Raw genomic sequence first — 19,033 nt, 5'->3', positions numbered from 1 at the left:
CCTGGAGAGTTCCAGGTTGTATTGAATGCGCAGCCAATCAAATGCAATCGGGGATAGTAACGGCCTGCCTATGTCCTCACACGTGACGTACTCTTTTTCGCGCCTCAGGTGGCTCATGCGCTTGCTCGGTTCGCTACGATGCTTGGCGCCATGATCCTGGTGCTTAACTTTTGGATTTTTGGCACTTTGACTCTTGGATCTTGAGCTTCCATTTGGTTGGGATTGAGGCCCTTGCGCTGTCACAATTGGTTCTGGATTAAGTTTGGTGGTGAGTGCATGTAACTGCACATCAATTGCTACTCATGAGTTCTCACTGTCCCTCTAGGTCTCGGTGAACCATGAGATTGAGTACACTCCCCCGGGCTTCCGCCTGGGCTCAATGCCAGGGCATTTCAAGGCGGACTACCAAGATTCCGAGACAATTGGGTTCTCGGCCATCTCTAGCCCAAGTATCCAAGGTTTTGAGTCAGCCATGGCACAACAGCCAGCGAGCTGTTGAGTTCCACGAAGCGAAGCAGAGACCCTTACCTTTGGTAGCGGATGGTGCGGCATCACCACCTCCAACACCAGCCCCATACAGGCCACCCGAGAATGGAATTCTTTCCAAACTTCCAGCCTCATGGGTTCCCTATGCTGAACTCATACGCCTTGACAAGCCTGCCGGAACCTACTATCTCTTCTTCCCATGCCTGTTCTCTACACTCATGGCCGCTCCAATGATGGCGCCCATGGCAACACCAGGATCTGTCATCGGCACCTCACTCCTTTTCTTCTCAGGAGCTCTCATCATGCGAGGAGCAGGATGTACCATCAATGACCTCTGGGACCGAAACCTCGATCCTCATGTTGCACGGACTCGACTTCGACCAATCGCCCGCGGTGCGATCACTCCGTTCAAAGGGCTTGTCTATACCGGAGTCCAGCTTTTTGCAGGCCTAGGGATTTTGCTTCAATTCCCTCTCCCCTGTCTATTCTACGGCGTCCCCAGCTTGCTCTTGGTTGCGAGTTACCCCCTGGCCAAGAGAGTGACATACTACCCCCAGGCTGTTCTCGGACTAACCTTCTCATGGGGCGCCATCATGGGTTTCCCAGCCCTTGGAATTGACCTGTTGTCAAACACCCCCGCATTGACTGCCGCCGCCTGCCTCTACGCCTCGAACATTGCATGGACGGTGCTGTACGACATGATTTATGCTCACATGGACATCAAGGATGATGTCAAGGCAGGAATCAAGAGCATTGCCTTGAAGCACGACGCTGAGACCAAGCAAGTGTTGACGGGCTTGGCGGCCACGCAGATTTCTCTGCTCGCCGCGGCTGGTTTTGCAGCTGGTGCTGGACCAGCATTCTTCATTGGAAGCTGTGGAGGAGCAATGGTCACACTTGGCGTCATGATCAAGCGAGTCAACCTCAAGAGTGTCAAGGATTGCTGGTGGTGGTTCATCAATGGGTGCTGGATCACAGGAGGCGTGATAAGTCTCGGCTTGGCTGCAGACTACGCAGTCAGGTACGTCCAAGAGCCTGAAGACAATACCAAGACGGAGCAGTGAGACCATGTATAATATCCAATTGTAACATAATGTCATCATACATGAATCGGTGGGAATACATCCCGAGTTCTCCCTCACGCGACGTGCACACGTAGTTTCGTTCGTCGAAGACTTTTTGATCTATTTTCCTTTTCAGACCTCGTCTCCCAGGACCAGAACCCTAACCAGTAATGCCGATGCAAGCAAGCCGAATAGACTCCTCTGCCGAAATGTGACTTTGTTTCCTTCCCCGGGCATCGCGCTTAAGAACGGGGCTTCTCCTTCTTCTCCTTCCACAGAGCGAGCAGACCAACACCAGAGACCTTGACGACCTTGAATCGCACACCGGGAATATCACCCTTGGCCTTGCCCTTGCGACCGAAACCGGCCAGGAGCACCTCGTCGTTCTCGTCCACGAAGTTCAAGCAACCGTCGTTGGGGACTGGAGCATTGTTAGTTCAACCATTGTTCATCTCTCGCGGTGTCTTGGGGTCGTCGTACCGAAGGCAGTGACCTTCTTTCCGTTCTTGATGAGCTGGACACGGACACACTTTCGAATGGCAGAGTTGGGCTGCTTGGCCTCGACACCGACCTTCTCGAGGACGATGCCCTTGGCGTGGGAAGAGCCACCGAAGGGCGAGGACTTAAAGGCAGTGCCGAGAGCACGCTTCTTGTAGGCGAGATCGGCCCATTTCTGGTCCTTTCGGTTCGTTCGCAGCTTGCGCGCAGCGTTAAGACCACGGGGTTTGCCTCCAGCCATTTTTGCTTCACTTCGTTAGTCGATGTCGATGCGAGGACTCGGATGTGATGAGGGCAGCTGATGGAATGAGAAGGGTTTCGCTGGGGCACCTACCGAACTTGTCTGTGTATCGCGACGACGGTTGGTGATGGGAATTAGCGGAGGCGACGAAAAGTTGGAGGAGCCAGCCAACAAATTCCGAGTAGGGTTTGAAGGCCCTAGAGAATTAAGGCCCATGCACTTTGTGGAGGGAAGCACCTGATGAGTCACGTGAGACTGCTCAACTCGAACCACCCCACTTACCTGCAGCCGAGTGGACTGATTCAAGCTCCCGGAGGCGTACCGTGTCGGTGTGGCACCCTGCTCAGTTGGCACTGTATCACCTCAGCATCTCTCATCCCGACTAACAAGGGGTCTAGACTCTCGGTGTAGTATCCGCCTCTTAGCGACAGCGTGAAGCGCATCACTCCCTCATTGCCTACACAACTTGAAGCTTTAAGGAGCTCGCAATATCATCATGTCTCACACGCCGAGACCTCAGAGCAGACAACGGGATCCACCTCCCGCTCTTTTCCTCCATCCTTCTCCTTCAGCCTCCAATGCCTCTCTACCACCAAATGGTCCACCGCCTACTGTTCCCTTTCTGGGCCAGCCAAACCTGACGCCTGGCTACCGCTCAAATGCTGAGCGTGCACCTTCTGTCCGTTCCGGCACCGTTCTCACGCCGAGCCCCCAACGGCCTGGCCTCTTTCCCGCGGAAAGCACTCGAGCAACTGGTGACCGGACGGATCTCTTGTGGTCTGAGATGCAAGCAACTCTCGAGGACGTTGAACTTTCAGCATCTGGAGGAACTCACGTGTTTGGACCCGATCATGACCGCAAGCTGGCCGATCTAAGAGCTGCCCAGATTGCACTCGCTCAAGCATGGGCGAGGAGTGAAGCAGACGATGTGATAGAGACAGCACAGCACGACCATGCCTCTATGGCCAGCGAAGAAGTTCGAAACTTGAAGGCAACGCTGGGCGACAACTCAAAGTCAGGCATCGATGGGACAGATGGAGGGAAAAGCACAGTTGGAAGCAGCAGCATCCCACGTCCTAATAGTAGTGGGACAGGAGTTGAGGGGCTTGGTGACAAGCTGGAAGAAGAGACAGAAGTGGATATTCTACTTGCGCGGAAGAGGAGAGAAGCCAACGATCGATATTTCCAGCGAGTCAACCAAGGAGTTATCGATGTTGTCACCCGATTGGAGGATGTTGCTCTTGCCATGAGGGCTGTTGAGCAAGAAAGCAAGGAAGTGTGGAACGAAACTGAAGGTGTTCCCGGAGTCATGGGAACATAAGCATCGCCAGATTGACAAATATTTCTGGATTTCCAGCTCGGCGTTTGGGGGATTCTTTGCATGCATAGGCAAGTAGCATCGGATGAGTATCTTGGCATGGATCGAGATACAACTCAGACAATGCATAATATAAGACTGTGATTGATTGGGGCATATTCTTTCAACTCGGAAATAGCGGCAACCCCCTTTTGATACTTTGACTATGCCATGAGGCATGGATCTACTCCGCTAACTGTCTGGAGGCCGCTCGGAGAATTTGACTTACACGACCTAGCGATGGATGGTATCATTGGCATGTGGGTACACTGAGGGCGAGGTGTAACCAATATCATTGTCCAGACTCGAGAAGAGAGCCATTAATATGCTGGAAACCTTGACACAAGACTGGAACGGATTTTTTTTACTGCATCTTACGAGAACAACTGCCGTGTCTTGTTGATGTTGCTGGTCGGTTGTATTTAAGGTGAAGCCGGGCCGATGCCCACAGCGGCTCGTTACCGGTGTGAAATAATTGGGACGAAGCCACACGGATAGGTATATGTGATGAGAAATTAAACAATCAACCGAAATTCTAGGGTCCTTGTGTTGCCGCAGGCCTTGTTTGTTGGAAGCGCAATGATATTGTATCTCGGCTAAGGCTGCGAGAGTTTTTGCTTGGTGCCTAGGCCAGCAAGCGATTGGCAGGCCACCTGCCTCATCCGGCCACGCCTTGGCGACGGGCTCGTGCGTCGGGTCGGACTCGGTGGAGTGACTCTCTGACTGGTATGCAACCCGTCGGTCCCGCCGTCTGCAAGGCACCTCACTTTCGCCTTCACATCCATAAAGCCTCCAGCCATCGCACTCCGCAACGACGCTCGACTTCACAGATATTCTACATCGCCAACACACCCGCAAATTTGTCGCAACGATATTCGCTTGCATCAGCAACATTCGCATTACGATACCGATCCCAACGACCCCTTAATCACCATGAGATTCCTCCCCTTCATCGCAGCTGCCCTCGCGGTGGTTCCCGGCGCGCTCGCCGTCGACCAGAAGAAGTCGGCCATCGTCTGGTTCAACGACGAGTCCACTCCCGATTCCGTCGTCAACGAGGTTAAGGACTCTCTCATCAAGGCTGGCGGCAAGATCACCCACATCTACACCATCATCAAGTACGCTCCCCGCAGCGACTCGGCCAAATGGCGCAGTAATGCTAACCGCGTTCTAGGGGATTTTCCGTCATCGCGCCCGAGAAGGCCCTCGAACTTGTCCGAACGTCGCACGCCGATCACCAGATCCAGGTCGAGGAGGACGAGGTTGTCTCTGTATCCTAGAGAAGGGGATGCGCTACCGGTTGATGAGCCGAGTTGATGAGTACTTGGAGACACGATGATAGCAAGCCTTTGATTTCGCGTCTGCCGACTTGGCAGCAGTCAGGATTATTGATATCCTTGTTTTGGCGTTACGGGATGGGATGCGTTGGCATGGGACTTGGGGAAACATTCGCTTTCAGATCCAACATGAGCCGGTCGTTGTAATGCCCTCACGGGCAAATCAGGCCTTGGTCTATGTATGCAGAGTACACCATGCTCTATAGAACAGGAAGTACAGAATACACAGGCATACAGCAAGCCTACACCTTATTGGGCATTGCACTTCTAGGCACTCTTCCGGGCCGTCCTGGGTCCTGCCAGCCAGCCAGCCAGGTCAAACGTGACGACGGTGCCATGGGCCTCAATGAGCGAAGCAGTTGGTACCTATTCAACTGGAATGCCGAGAGTCTAGTGCTCTATTCAAATCTCGATTAGGAGAATAGAGCTCGGACTTAAGCTTGTAGACCGCCATCTGTTCAGGGTCCAGGCTGAAGAATGACGTTTGCGATGGGGGTGAACACGACGGGACCTTTGTGGCACAATACTAGCAAAGGCGTCTGCCAGTCCTCACCCTTCCGGCACAGCCAAATACTACCTATTATCTCTGCATGTCGAAACCAGAGTGTCTTCTCGAACTAGATCGCATTTCCGTAACATTGAATGCCTCAAATGACGCTGCTGATCCGTGGTCATTTCATGCGCGCCACAGCGCCACAAATGACGGGCTTCCAGGGGCACCCGATTCAGAGCCCCTGCCACTGTAGCAAATCGATAAGCCGACCTAAGCTCCCCCATGCCATGTGGAGGGCTTTAGGTACATAGAGTCGCTGAACATTGAAGGAACAGATTCACTTCGACCTTGTCCCTACAGTGAACACACCTCGAGCAATCGCTTCTTGACAATGGAACCTCGCTTTCGCACAACCTTATAACGACCCCTTATATACCTCTTGCCGCTATGCTGTCGAGGGCCTCTGCTGTCATCCCTGCATTTAGACACGCGACGCGACTCCCTATAATTGCGCCTTCACTATCGCTCCAATCTATCGACAGACTGATCCACGACTTGAAGTAACTCGCACATGGCTCCGGCCGCATCATCCCGCACGATGCCTGCCTACAGTCCCAAGGCGCAGGCGGCGCTCCTCAAAGCCGTAAGTATCATCTTTAAGCCCCTTCTCTTTCCTTCCCTCCCCCCCTCTCCGAAGTCCCCGCTGACCGCGCATTCTCCCAGGTCAACCGAGTATTCGAGCCGAAGCGGTCCGCCGACTCTCTCGATGAACTCAACGACGGTGTTGTTCTCGGCTATATCCTGCATGAGCTTGATCCAGACTTTGACCCCTCTGACCTCGAGGCGAATACCGGCACATCACGATACCTAACCAACAAGCGGAATATCCAGAATGTCTACAAGGGTCTATTCCGCTTCATTCGTCGTCAAGCGCCCGAACTTGGATGCCAGGCAAAGAAGTTTGACTACCATGCCATCGCCGAGAACCCCGAGCCCCAGGGCATCTGTCAGCTTCTGGTTGTCATGCTCTCGGCGGCCGCCATGGGCCCAGACAACCAAAAGTTCGTTCCCAGGCTTCAATCCGGCCTTGATACGCAGACACAGGCGGAGATTATGCAGATCATTCGAACGGTACAGCAAGATATCCAAAACTCGAGGGGCGATGATGATCTGGACGAGGCTATTGACGCCGTCATGGAAGCTCGAGACATCGATCTACTTGTCGAGGAGCAGAATGCAGACCTACGACAAGAACTCGACATCTGTAAAAAGACCCTATCAGATTACATCACCCGCCTCGACCATCTTCAGCAAAGTCACGAGGAGCTCAAGTATGAGAAGGAGAAGAATGACCGCGAACTCGAGGTACTGCGGAAAGCAACTCAGGATGGCGCTAATAGCGCCGAGGCGATCAAGTCACTCGAGGCCCAAATTCACGATCAGATGGAAATCATCGCCAGGCACGAAGAGGCTATACGGAGAGACTCGCGCATCAAGGCGCAGCTCGAGAGCGAGGTCCAAAAACTGACCGAGAGGTGCAGAGAAGCCGACGAGCTTCGTGACAGTGCAGCAGAGTGGAGGCACAAGGCTGAGGAACTTGAGAAGAAAGCCAATACCGCAGAGCGGTATAAGCAGAAGATCGAGTCCCTACAGCACGTTGTCAAGGAGGTCCAGAACCTGCGGTTCGAGAAGGGGGAGTTGCAGGACCAAGTCCGGTTACTCTTGGACCAGCAGGACAAGAGTTCCCGCGCCAGGACAGCAGAGGATGAACTGACCAAGATGATCACTCAGTCCGAGCAGCATCTCTGGGATGAGCGAAATCAAAAGACCCAGCTGATGAGGGACTATGCTGCTCTCGAGGACGAAGTGATTCGCCTACGGGCTCGACAGAGCCACGACGAGAACTTTATCAGGGATCTCCAAGATCAGATTCAGAGCGGTGCCTCTGTTGAGAGCCCACCACTTGGCATGAGCATGACCGGGGGGGCTCCTACCAGTCTTGAGGATGAACTGAACGATGCAGCTACCGAGGACGGTGCCCAGATTAACATACCTCTAGAATTGTCCCGCCTCAAGGCCGAGAACGATCTATTGCGCAGCACCGTGGGATCCGAAAACACAGCACCGCTTCGGCGGGAGTTGGACGAGGAGAAAAAGCAGAGAGCTCACTTGCAGAAATCCTACAACGATATCTTCGAGAAGCATGCTGTTGCGCAGGACCATATCGAAGCTTTGATCAACAACATGACCGATGAAGGGTTAGTCAAGGCGATTAATGAGGCAAACATTCCTTACGGGATACACGTGCTTACTAGTGACTTTTACAGAACCAAAGCGTTTATCAATCTCCGTCAAGATCTCATGCAGACCCAATTCGAGCTTGAGCAGGCGAAGAAGCGAGAGAAGGACCTGACTGCCCAGGTGGCTGATCAAGGCCGTGATCTCCTCGCCGCTCGAGCAGAGCTCTCAGCTCTTGGCCACGAGGGTGCTGACGCTCTTAAGGAGCTCAAGACCGCCGACGTTGTCATCATCTCATCGCTCAAGTCGGAACTCGACCATGCGCGGGAGGAGCTCAGCTACTGCGTTGCAGAGCGAGATGCACAACAGACGCAACTCGTCCAGGCTCTCCTTGATAAGGACAAGCTTCGGAAGGCCGTCGAAGAGGGTGGACTGCTCCAAGATTCCAACTCAGGAGAGGGTGACGTACCTGACGGTGACAAGAAGAGCGAGCTGATCGCGAAACTGCGCACTCGACTCCTCGAAAAACGCGGGGTGAGTGGTGGTCTCTATTATGTACTTGCTCATGGCGACCCCGAGGACCCAGTGGTCTCCGAGGCGAGTTCGCCTGGCACGACGGCATCTTCTCTATGGAAGCGTTGTCTCTCATGGCCTCTCCAGCCAGGGGCCCCCAAGGTCGAAGTCGACTTGCCGGAGACGCCCCGTACTCAAAGGGGACGTCCTCAAAAGGGACGTCCTCGAAGGGAACGTTCTCCCTCCTGGCCCAAGCCGATAGTCCCTCGTGAAACAGTCTGCGATCCAGAAGAACACCCATGGCGGGATCGTTTTGAGCCAGTTCAAGCCATCCCTCCCCCTCTCAAGCGAGAGGATACTCTGTTTTACCACTAGCTTTTGTTGGAGTGCCGTTGGCTGACCAAGTTTTCGCAGCAACTCGAGCGCTCAGAGACGGACAAGATTGAGCTCCAACGCAAGCTTAAGGCTGCTCACGACGGAGAAGCAGTGGCAGCACAAAAGGTACGTATTGCTTGCCTTTACATAGACACTAAACATGGCTGGTTCCATAAACTTGCAACCGAGTGCATAGTTGTTACTACTTGCACACCCTCAATACATTCTCGAACTGTGACTGACAAACCGTGACAAGGCGGCGAGCGACCAAATCATTCGGAACCTCGAGAGGGAGAACGCCCTCATCGCGACAGCATGGTATGATCTCACGAGCCGGCTCCAGAGCAACCACGTCGTTCTACAACGGCGGAACGACGCCCCCAGGAGCTGGCTTAACAAGCAGAGGCAGATGGTCAATGGTCAGTTGCGCTTCCGCGACTCGCTCTACCTCTACTGACCCTCACGTCAGCGACCCCGCGGCGATAGGAATTCGCGGGGTGAGAAGAACCCCTGCTGGACCATGAGGCCGCTCGAGGGGCGCCTCATTGTTCGGCTGCACAGTTTAGCACTTAGTCTAGGTCAAGGCCAGGCTTGCTCTACTTTCTCGCCATTCGTTTCGGTAGCTCATTTTGATATGCCGACGTGGAACATCCGAGACCGTTCTTTTTTTTTTCTGGTCCATTACCCCCTTTATAATCGTAACCTCAATATGGAGAACAGAGGCACTCACTAGTGTCGCCGTGTTCCTTTTCTTTTTTTCAAATTGTGTGTCCTTGAAAGCATTGCGAGGGAGCTCGGGGAGTTTCTTTGACAGGGTCATTGCATAGTAGACTGACGGTTAAGAGGGAGAGGATGGATAGCTGCACTAAGGAGGGAGATGCGTTGTCGATTATCGTTGGCATAGATATGAGGCGTCTAAGAGCCCACCTCAAAGTCATCTCGTGACAACCAAGTACAGAGGCGTGCATTGTGGCTACTAGTACGTGTCATGTTGGTGGTGATGAAGAGTAGGAGACGAGACGGTGAAGTATATCAAAAAGCTCGGAGCTTCAAAATGCCCAACCTTTTTGTTTGTTTGAAACTAGCAGTAAAAAAAGACAAGTGTGATACATGGCAAAGCGTCGTCTCGGTAGCTTTTAATCTACACAGGAACCCCAAGGCCACCGGGCAAAACCCTCTACCGTTAACGCCTCTTTGGCCTGGAGGACTGGACTCCCCTTCTCCCTTTTCGCGCCCTTCCCTCGTTTCGTGCCAGTTTGCATTTCATCCATACCGTTCATATATCCAAGACGCACCCCGCCTACTCTTTTTTAAATAACTTCGGCGGGGGCGTCTCGCCAGCGACGTGAAGCCGACCGGGCTACACCACTCCCTCATGACACACAGACACACACTCTCTCCGCTCTAAGCCCTCTTCTCGTTGAGGATGTTGAGCATGGACTTCCACACCTGGCCAGGCTCTTGGCTGGCGTCGACACCGTGCCAGATGCCGGTCTTCTTGTAGTAACCCACAACGGGCTCAGTCTGCTTGTGGTAGGTGACGAGACGCTTCTTGAGGGCTTCAGCGTTGTCGTCACTTCGCTGGATCAGAGGCTCGCCGGTGATGTCATCCTTCATGTACTGCTTGGGGGGGTTGAAGGTGGTGTGGTATGAGCGGCCGGAGGCGGGGTGGACTAGACGGCCAGTGATGCGGGCGACGAGGAGAGAGTCGTCAATCTTGAGCTCGACGGCGTGCTGGAGCTTCTGGTTGCGCTCCTGAAGCATGGCATCGAGACCCTCGGCCTGGGGAACTGTTCGGGGGAAGCCGTCGAGGATGAAGCTGTCGTGGAGGGTATTGTCAGCAGCTGAACAGAGAAACCGAGGTATACCAGGATCCCGAGCACGGAACCCGAAGAAATTTTAACTCACCCGCCCTGGCACTCCTGGTTGTGGTTGAGCTCCTCCCGGATCATGCCAATCATGATCTCGTCGCTGACCAGACCGCCCTGGTCCATAATCTTCTTGGCCTCGACACCGAGGGGAGTCTTCTTGGCGACCTGCGATCGCAGCATGTCACCGGTAGCCTGCGCATCGAAGAGGGGCACGTTAGAACGGCGAATTCTTGCTTGAGGATGTGTCGCGACGGGAATTGACATACCAGATGGCAGCAGGAGAACTTCTCCTTGATCTTGGGGGCCTGTGTTCCCTTTCCTGTGAGGAGTTGGTCAGCACGGCACTGGAGGGGATATCGCAACGACAAGAAGAAAAAAAATCACTTACCAGCACCGGGAGGACCGATGAGAATCATTCGAATCTCCTCGGTAGAGACGGGAGAGCCAGTAGCTCGCGCCTCGAGGGTCTTGATGCGCGAGTCAAGAGAGCTGATGACGCTCTTGAGCTGCTTCAACTCATCTTCGACGAAACCCATTGTTGCGACTGCAGGAGGATGAGGGGGACTCTGGGAGGTTTTCTGGCGGCAATTGAGGGGGCAGCTTCAGAGAAGACGGCGGATTGAAGACGGCGGCGGCGAGGGATGTTTTGGAGACGAGAGGGCGGGAGGTTAAGGCGAGGGGAGACGAGAAGAGGGAAAAAAGCGAGGTTAAAGTCAACGACGGGCGAGACAAGGGAAATCTTGGTGCGTAGCCGGAGGATGGGAGGTTTTTGGGGGGGAGCTTGGGTCGGCGTTGATTGGCCCGATGCACGCGGTTTCTGCTGGAAGGCGATGGATGGGGGTACACCCCTGTTTCCGGCATGGATATGCTGGGGAGACGCCTCTCGCGGGCCTGAGCGTGAGTGAGAGCGGCTTTTTATCCGTACGTAGTGGACGGGAAATGTCTGTGCTTGATTGTTGTAGACGAGATATTTGTTCTTCTACGAGATGTTGAATTGTGCTGTCAAGGTCACGATATTGTAGCGTGACGGATATTGGGGTCCATGTCGGTGTCGACGACAACACAAACATCAAAAATCCCCGTCTTCAAGCCGACAACTCAAGGCAACACATGTCCATATAATATTCGGCACATTCAACAGGTACCGCCCCCAGCTACGTACTACCTAAGCAAGACCCCCCATCCATCGCTGCCGCCGGTACTCGGTACGGCTCCGGCGCAATAGACACCACCACCTGTTCGTGACCTGACCAAGCTCCAACTATCACACTCTTGGCTTCTTCAATTACCCATTCTGGACTATGCGACACATCCGACATACGGTGAACTAGGTAGCACGCGATACAAGCAATCATATATGGGGGCAAGCGTTTTTTGATCTGCGAAATAAATCCGTGTCACTCTCGCCATTCGGAATTGCTTCACTACACAAAGCTGTTATACCTAGGGTAGGCTGAAAGGAAGCTCCTCGTCCCGGAACATGTCCGTCGTCGAGATAGGCTCCATCAGCTCCCCAGGTGCGAAGTCGTGGATCATATTGAAATCGTAGCCAATCGAACTTCGCCGAGGCGGCATCAATCGCGAATCTGGCTCGAATCGCTCGAGGCTGGGCTACCTACAGTACGTAGTGACGACCGGAGTTTGCTCGGTCATCAGGGCCGAGGCTCAAAGGGCTGGGATGCCACGGTCCCTTGATCCGAGCAAAGCACCGCCGTCCCGTCTACAATGTCGCACTCGCCGCTCATCGGTCAAACACCTCTGGCGCGGCCACACTCCGACCGGCATGTAATACAGAATTGCTTGCTCACCACGGGCTGGAGCGCAAGGACCACTGACCCGGTAGTCAACATATGCCGGCCTTCGCCCTGCTTGTTGCCGCCGCCGCGTCCCGTGTGTAGTGTAAATAACTACCTATTCCAGTAGTTACTGCTACCGCTCTCTCGTTGGCCGTTGCCTCCATTGCTTTGCGTACACGCGTAGGCGTGGCCATAGCCGGCTTCAACAAGACCCCAATTCGTTCCCCTTGGACGTTAGCCTCCATCTTTCCGCTCCCCCAAGGAAATAACCCGAACCAAGGCTACCAAGACTGCGAATTGCCTGCCAGTTGCCGCACCTACATCTTGATAGCGCATTACGTAGAGTTCAATGCTGGACCCTGATTGAGGCTTGCCGTCAGGGCTTCTGCTCTTGCTTGTTGATAATTGCCTTCGTCGACAGAGACCAGCACTCTCCGGTTGGCGCCGAGGTCAAGGTGAGCGTCCCGGCTGGTGGATACACTTCTCTCAACATTCGCCCGCTTACCCAAAGTAGAATATTCGGGATGAGCGAAGTCGGTTCAAGAAAGGAAATTCCCCCAACCAGTTGCTTGCCATGGTAGCATGGCCATGCTTGGATATCCGACGACCTGGGTGGTGTCTGTAGCAGTGTGAAGCACTCAAATGCAAATGCATATCTTATACAAGACACGGCAATGGAGAGTCTTCGGCCGAACATCACTCACCGAGGCAATGATGTCAGACCAATGCAGGGTCAACAAAAGAAGCCACGCCGGACAGAGGCGAGGTTGCAGTTTTCTGTTTGCTAAAGCTTTCTCCTTGTTCCTTCCCTCACATTAAACGCTTGATCCCTTCTGAGCCCTCCACCTGATCAAAGACAAGAGTGGTACTTAACACACTAAACATCCATCAGCATCTTCCGGTGAATAACAGATGTTATATCAGTAGAGCCATCAGGATTCATATTATCAGGGTCAAATGCAGCTGCATCTAGTTCTTGCTCTACCTCACGGCCAATGCCACTTACTTCAAGTATCTGTGAAATTCGAGCATGAACCTTCAAGAACTCGGGGTTGGGCAGGGGCGTAGTGGGATCATGAGACTGAAGCTCCATGACGTCGCCATTGAGACCTGGTACCCGGGTGGCGCTGAGAAGTTGGTAACCTTCGATTGAAGTCATCGTATACGTATTTTCCTATTGGTAGAGTGTTAGATATTATTAGAGAAAGAATAGTTTGCTATCCATACCAGGTCATTTTTGGGACTAAAGTAAACGTGGTACTCCCCAAAGTCTGCATGCAAAGTAGACCCCAGAGTAAAGGCATTACTCGGTTGGTTGATGCTTTCGGTGCCAATCTTACCCTTGAGGGCAGGGAAATATCGATATAATGCACACCAGATAACAGCCTTGTTCTGCGTCTCTAGCGCACTCCTACTATCAAACTTGCTAAGAGAGAAAGGTAGAATATGGGCGCACTCTGTCTTGGTAAGAACTGCGTCACGGGGCAGGTCGGGAAGCTCCTTCTTAGCCTTGCGGTCGTATGCCCCGCTGTAAACGCACCGATACCCATCTCGTCGGAGACAAGTGCGCTTCAGGTTTGCTTGATCAAGTCTGGAAGATGGTAGAAGGCTAGACATAGAGGCGGTGATATCGGCAGCAGCTTGGGCATAGGTCGGGGGTGTGATGAGAGATTGTGGCTGTTGGCCACCAGCAACCTTCACTAGAGGGGCATTAGCTAGAGAGCTGACCAGTAAGGCAGATAGCCGGGGTGGGTGACTTACTGGGCTTGAGCACAGCCTCCCGAATGTGCCTGGCTAGATCTCGAAGCTTGACATCGTCGCGGCTGATTGCAATGATATCGGTGTTCAAGGCCCTCTGCCCTTCCTTCGGCAGATACCTCCTGAATGTTCGCAATAGCGTCACTACTTTCTGGTCGTCCTCATGTGCGGGGCTGCCAAACAATTCGAGAAGCCGGTCAGCCTGGTCCTCGGCGGCTGCGAAGGTGGTGTAGTTAGAAATCGTCGATGATAGGTCTGATGGAGCTACTGGATGCGAGGGGATGGGTGGCAGAGCACCCAGTGGATTGGTCCAGGAGAATGCCATGTCTGAGAAGAAGTGGGGATGTTGAGTGATGTGGTTAGGGCGAAGTTTTGGGAAGGGGTGTGCTTCAATTGAAAAAAATATTTGTGGGGCTTTGTGAGAGCTCCTGGGCTGAAAATCGAACTGCACGTGATGTGGCACCGCAAGGCTCGAGCTTTGATCCATCAATCAGCCTGGCCCAATCGGGAGCTAAGCTACCCTCTCCAGGAAGGCAGCCTCAAGACTACGTACGTGCGACCACAATAATCACTGCATCAACATCTCGACTCTGCCTTCAAACTCGCCGCGCCGCACGACAGAGATCGCGCACCGAATCCTATTCCTCTCCCAGACACGCATCCGTTGTAATACCTCCCCGACGACATAGCAACGATGCCTGCCACAACAGCAGAAACACTCTCCCTCGTCACTCGAAACGTCACCGTTGCGCCCCTCGTTCTCCTCTCTGCGGTCGACCACTACAACCGAACCACTTCTACCAAGACAAAGCGACGTGTCGTGGGTGTCCTGCTGGGCCAGAACGATGGCAAGGACGTGAGAGTATCCAACAGCTTTGCTGGTACGTTGCCCTGGTGTCATGGAATGGCAGGCGATGGGCGCTTACAATGAGACTGCAGTTCCCTTTGAAGAAGACGACAAGGACCCCTCAGTGTGGTTCCTTGACCACAACTATGTCGAGTCGATGAACGACATGTTCAAGAAGGTCAACGCCCGAGAGAAGCTGATAGGCTGGTACCACACCGGCCCCAAGCTGCGCGCATCCGACTTGGAGATCAACGAGCTCTTCAAGCGCTACACACCTAACCCCCTCCTCGTCATCATCGACGTGCAGCCCAAGGAGTCGGGCGTTCCCACAGATGCTTACTTTGCCGTTGAGGAGATCAAGGATGTGCGTCATGAACCGTGCCTAGCGACCAACTTGCCCAGACTGACATGACTTAGGATGGCACAACCACCTCGCGAACGTTTGTTCACACCCCTTCAATCATCGAGGCCGAGGAGGCAGAAGAGATTGGCGTCGAGCATCTGCTAAGAGACATCCGCGACGTTGCTGCGGGAACCCTATCCACACGAATCACCAACCAGCTGCAATCGCTCCAGGGTCTACACCTCCGCCTGCGAGATATTGGAGCCTATCTCCAGAAGGTCCTCGACAAGCAATTGCCAGTCAACCACGCCATTCTGGGCAACCTGCAGGACGTCTTCAACCTGCTTCCCAACCTCACCTCGGCCGAGGGAGACAGCAAGTCGGGCGCTGGCGAGCTTTCATATGCGATGAGCATCAAGACCAACGACCAGCTCATGGCTATTTACCTGAGCAGTTTGATACGCGCGATTACGGCATTCCACGACCTGATCGAGAACAAGATCCAGAACCGGCAACAGCAGGAGGACAAGGAGGCCAAGAAGGAGGAGGTCAACGGCAAGGACGAGAAGAAGGAGGGCACCAATGGCGCGAGCGGCGAGTCCAAGGAGGGCGCCGACAAGGACAAGGAGACCAAGGAGAAGGAGGCGAAGAAATAAAGAAGGAAGCTAAGTGACTGTAGAAGGGCATAGATTTGGGTGCAGAAGCTCTTTGGCGTCTGGAGGAGGGAACCACGGCGGTATCGGCCAAGGGTTAAGGTAAAGCGCCTTTTGTACATTGATCACATCAAACCGGGGTTTAGAGGACGGAACAAGGATAATCTGCCGGACATCGCCCTGGTATTAACAGATTCCTGGCATCCATTGCTAGAATTGCCCGTATCACAGGTCTGCAACTATGCCTGCCATCTCTTCCCTCGAGATCTCTCGGTCCTCGACATATTGACCCAGTATTGCCGGCCACTTGTCTACAAGTAAGCAAGCGAGTAGATGCTTGCAACAAGGTGGTACATCGCCGGATGGGTTTAGACCTAGTCCACCAAACGACCACTCATCTTGTGAGGGACACTCCATCTGTTCTGTTGCTGGTGCTGGATGGCTCGGGAAAGCATCAAAGGTGAAGCTTGCGCAGGAGCAGTTCCATGCATTGAGATGGACAACGGATCGTTTTGAAGACAGGGTGAAGTCGCGAGTGCGACGGGACAGCGTTGAAGCAAGCGAGCGCACGATAAAGATGTCGTCCTTTGGTTTACTTGAAGCGTTCAAGCCTCCAGACACTGGTTGTTCATCCCCGCCTGGTTGTTCATCTTGTGCGGCAGAGTACTTCCGTACTAGCCGAGTGACAAGCCCCCGATCAATTAGATCTAGAGCCGGGAGGAGGAGATTTGGAAAGAGAACATGTAGCGTGAGCAGGAGAGGGCGTTGTGAGGGTGGGATTGCTTGGAGGGGCGATGTGGATGGTGGTTGAGCGGGCGGAGGCGGCTGTGATGATGTCGTTTCGCTGGCGCTTGTTGACGGTGTGATGGCGGAGATGGAGGTTATGAGAGTTGTTACCAGTTGGCGATGAGAAGGAAGATGCTCCATTGCCTTGATGTTTGTCACATGGTGAAGTGAGGGTGAAGAGAAAGACTGGGCTCCACAGAGAGAAGGTGTGATGACTGAGTTGATCATCACCAATCGTGAGCCTGGCGACTTGGACAACCACCCATACTGACAAGACCGAGTAGAGCAGTGTTGAAAATATTTATTTAATGATTATTTTTATTCTGTTCTTGCCTTTTGGATCATCCATCCATATTTTTTTTGTTTATACAGCCCTGGGCTCTTCCATCTATGACCCTCACAGTCCAAGGTATGATACACTAAACCAATCGCTCCGCCTTTCACATACGTACTCGTAACCATTTCCTTTCCATATCTCATTCAATAAATCCAACATTGGCTTAAACCCACTCCTTGGGATCACGGAGAACCTCCACCAGGCGCTGCTCCCTGCTCTTGGGCTCGGGCTCGTGCATGTACTTCCAGCTCGCCGTCAACGGCAGGCTCATGAGGATGCTCTCGACACGGGAGCCGGGCGTGTTGAGGCCAAACGCCGTCCCGCGGTCGTGCACCAGGTTGAACTCGACGTACTTGCCCCGGCGCAGCTGCTGCCACTCCTTCTCCTTCTCGTTGAAGGGCATGTCCTTGCGCTTCTCGATGATGGGCACGTACGAGGGGAGGAAGGACTTGAGGCAGTCCTGGATAAAGGCGAACGTGTTCTCCTGGTCCCGCTCGCTCTCGTCGAGGTCGTCGAAGAAGATGCCGCCGATGCCGCGGCCCTCGCCTCGGTGCTTGTTGAAGAAGTACTCGTCGCACCACTTCTTGAAGCGTGGGTAGTAGTCCTTGTCGTGGGCGTCGCAGGCCGCCTTGAGCGTCTTGTGGAAGTGGATGGCGTCTTCGTCAAAGAGGTACGAGGGGGTAAGATCGCTGCCGCCGCCGAACCACCAAGCCTGTGATGTGCCGTCGGGGTTGGCCGTCTCAAAGTATCGGTAGTTGAGGTGGACGGTAGGGGCCATGGGGTTGTAAGGGTGAAGGACCATGCTCAGACCGGCGGCGAAGAAGTCGAGGGACTCGACATTGGGGTCGAGAGTCTTGTGGTTGGCGCGCATCTTCTCAATGGCGGGCTTGGGCAGGGAGCCATAGACGACGCTGACACCGAGGCCGGCCTTTTCGAAGACGTTGCCCTCCTGGAGGACACATGTAGTACCACCTCCACCGTTGGGGCGCTCCCACTCATCCTTGCGGAACTTCTTGCCGTCGACTCTCTCGAGCTCGGCGACGATCTGGGCCTGCTGTTCCCTGATGAACTTTTCCATACGGAGGCGCATGGGCGAGTCCTCGGAAACGCCCGACTCGCGCTTCTGCTGAGCATCGCGGTCGGCGAGGGTGGATGGATCGAGGCGGAGGGATTCAGTTTCAGCCTGGGCGAGGCTCTACATCAGCAATTGGCCCTCCTGGGAGCTCCTCGTGAGGACATACCATCTTGTAGGCGAGGGGGGCGACGGCACCAAGGGCGACAGCGGCCAGCCACAACGAGGAGTAATTGGAGGACGAAGCGGTTCGGGAAGCTCGAGAACCGGCAGAGCTAGACAGCCAGCGTCTCGTAGAAGCGAATTGACTCTGGGAGAAGCGTGTAGAGGGAGATGCAAGATGCGCAGCAAGGCGCTGAACAGGCCGCCTGGAAGCCATGACCTATATATTTCGAGCGGCAGAGCAAGGCCGAGAAGAAAGAAAAATGTGCCGAAAATCAGGTGGTTTCTTTGCCTGAATGTGAGGCCACCTTGCCGCCAGAAGCCGGGGTGTTGTAGAGAGAGCGGCAGAGTTTGGCAGGATTCAATTCGCGGTTTGGGCCGATTGGGACTCGGGTGATGGTCAGAATCGAATGTTTGGCAATTGGCTTCTCTCGACGTAGTTCTCGACCACAGGGAGCGACGCTGGGGCCGGCCGGCGGAATCGGCTGACGGGCTGCCGAGAGCGGTAAAGCCAACGCACCACTCGGAGGTACTTGGTCTTTGTACCTCCGGAATCCTTTGATTCTGTCAAATGCTTCTCCGGACTCCCGGTCTTTTGGGATATCTCGTCTTCCTGATATTGAAGCTTTGTCCTGAGGCATGTGATCTATCCCGTGACCTTGCTGCAGCTTGGGCCTGGGCTTCATGTAAACTGTTCAACCCCCCTGGTAGGCACCGAGGTGGCGGGGACAGTGCGCCAAGCTTGTTTGCCTTTTACTTTTTTCCCACCGTGATGGCCAACCTTTTCTCGGTGACTGGGTTTGGAC

General features: G+C 54.0%; 8 protein-coding genes and 1 pseudogene across 9 annotated transcripts, besides 1 other annotated feature; 5 read left to right on the top strand and 4 right to left on the bottom strand.

Annotated features, from left to right (window-relative positions):
- Positions 1 to 338: 338 nt before the first annotated feature.
- On the top strand, positions 339 to 1,550 carry NCS54_00671000 (uncharacterized protein; the record flags this gene model as incomplete). The annotated part of the gene is made up of 1 exon (XM_053152158.1): positions 339 to 1,550. The coding sequence occupies one exon, from the start codon at positions 339 to 341 to the stop codon at positions 1,548 to 1,550; it is 1,212 nt and encodes a 403-aa protein (XP_053008133.1).
- Positions 1,551 to 1,792: 242 nt separating this feature from the next.
- On the bottom strand, positions 1,793 to 2,467 carry NCS54_00670900 (annotated as a pseudogene). Its single transcript has 3 exons — positions 2,383 to 2,467; positions 2,031 to 2,294; positions 1,793 to 1,971 (listed from the first exon to the last, which is right to left on the bottom strand).
- Positions 1,793 to 2,467: a sequence feature.
- Positions 2,468 to 2,785: 318 nt separating this feature from the next.
- Positions 2,786 to 3,610, top strand: NCS54_00670800 (Hypothetical protein; the record flags this gene model as incomplete). The annotated part of the gene is made up of 1 exon (XM_053152157.1): positions 2,786 to 3,610. One exon carries the CDS (start codon positions 2,786 to 2,788, stop codon positions 3,608 to 3,610), a length of 825 nt encoding a protein of 274 aa, XP_053008132.1.
- An 816-nt stretch (positions 3,611 to 4,426) lies between these two features.
- NCS54_00670700 (Hypothetical protein) lies at positions 4,427 to 4,926 on the top strand (the record flags this gene model as incomplete). Its single annotated transcript, XM_053152156.1, has 2 exons — positions 4,427 to 4,764; positions 4,821 to 4,926. The coding sequence occupies exons 1-2, from the start codon at positions 4,580 to 4,582 to the stop codon at positions 4,924 to 4,926; spliced, it is 291 nt and encodes a 96-aa protein (XP_053008131.1). The 5' UTR covers positions 4,427 to 4,579.
- Positions 4,927 to 6,047: 1,121 nt separating this feature from the next.
- NCS54_00670600 (Hypothetical protein) lies at positions 6,048 to 9,059 on the top strand (the record flags this gene model as incomplete). Its single annotated transcript, XM_053152155.1, has 4 exons — positions 6,048 to 6,119; positions 6,200 to 8,248; positions 8,642 to 8,728; positions 8,859 to 9,059. 4 exons carry the CDS (start codon positions 6,048 to 6,050, stop codon positions 9,057 to 9,059), a joined length of 2,409 nt encoding a protein of 802 aa, XP_053008130.1.
- Positions 9,060 to 10,006: 947 nt separating this feature from the next.
- Positions 10,007 to 11,009, bottom strand: NCS54_00670500 (Adenylate kinase; the record flags this gene model as incomplete). The annotated part of the gene is made up of 4 exons (XM_053152154.1): positions 10,007 to 10,421; positions 10,511 to 10,665; positions 10,740 to 10,792; positions 10,862 to 11,009. The coding sequence occupies 4 exons, from the start codon at positions 11,007 to 11,009 to the stop codon at positions 10,007 to 10,009; spliced, it is 771 nt and encodes a 256-aa protein (XP_053008129.1).
- A 2,110-nt stretch (positions 11,010 to 13,119) lies between these two features.
- NCS54_00670400 (HNHc domain-containing protein) lies at positions 13,120 to 14,367 on the bottom strand (the record flags this gene model as incomplete). Its single annotated transcript, XM_053152153.1, has 4 exons — positions 14,031 to 14,367; positions 13,497 to 13,969; positions 13,276 to 13,443; positions 13,120 to 13,146 (listed from the first exon to the last, which is right to left on the bottom strand). Exons 1-4 carry the CDS (start codon positions 14,350 to 14,352, stop codon positions 13,120 to 13,122), a joined length of 990 nt encoding a protein of 329 aa, XP_053008128.1. The 5' UTR covers positions 14,353 to 14,367.
- Positions 14,368 to 14,721: 354 nt separating this feature from the next.
- Positions 14,722 to 15,873, top strand: NCS54_00670300 (Hypothetical protein; the record flags this gene model as incomplete). The annotated part of the gene is made up of 3 exons (XM_053152152.1): positions 14,722 to 14,908; positions 14,967 to 15,238; positions 15,292 to 15,873. The coding sequence occupies 3 exons, from the start codon at positions 14,722 to 14,724 to the stop codon at positions 15,871 to 15,873; spliced, it is 1,041 nt and encodes a 346-aa protein (XP_053008127.1).
- A 1,283-nt stretch (positions 15,874 to 17,156) lies between these two features.
- On the bottom strand, positions 17,157 to 18,444 carry NCS54_00670200 (Coproporphyrinogen oxidase; the record flags this gene model as incomplete). The annotated part of the gene is made up of 2 exons (XM_053152151.1): positions 17,157 to 18,176; positions 18,235 to 18,444. The coding sequence occupies 2 exons, from the start codon at positions 18,442 to 18,444 to the stop codon at positions 17,157 to 17,159; spliced, it is 1,230 nt and encodes a 409-aa protein (XP_053008126.1).
- Positions 18,445 to 19,033: the final 589 nt, after the last annotated feature.

Source organism: Fusarium falciforme, chromosome 5 (genome assembly GCF_026873545.1).
Source record: "Fusarium falciforme chromosome 5, complete sequence".
Classification (NCBI taxonomy): Eukaryota; Fungi; Ascomycota; class Sordariomycetes; order Hypocreales; family Nectriaceae; genus Fusarium; species Fusarium falciforme.
Note: the sequence above shows the minus strand (reverse complement) of the source record. Positions and strands in the feature narration are given on the sequence as shown.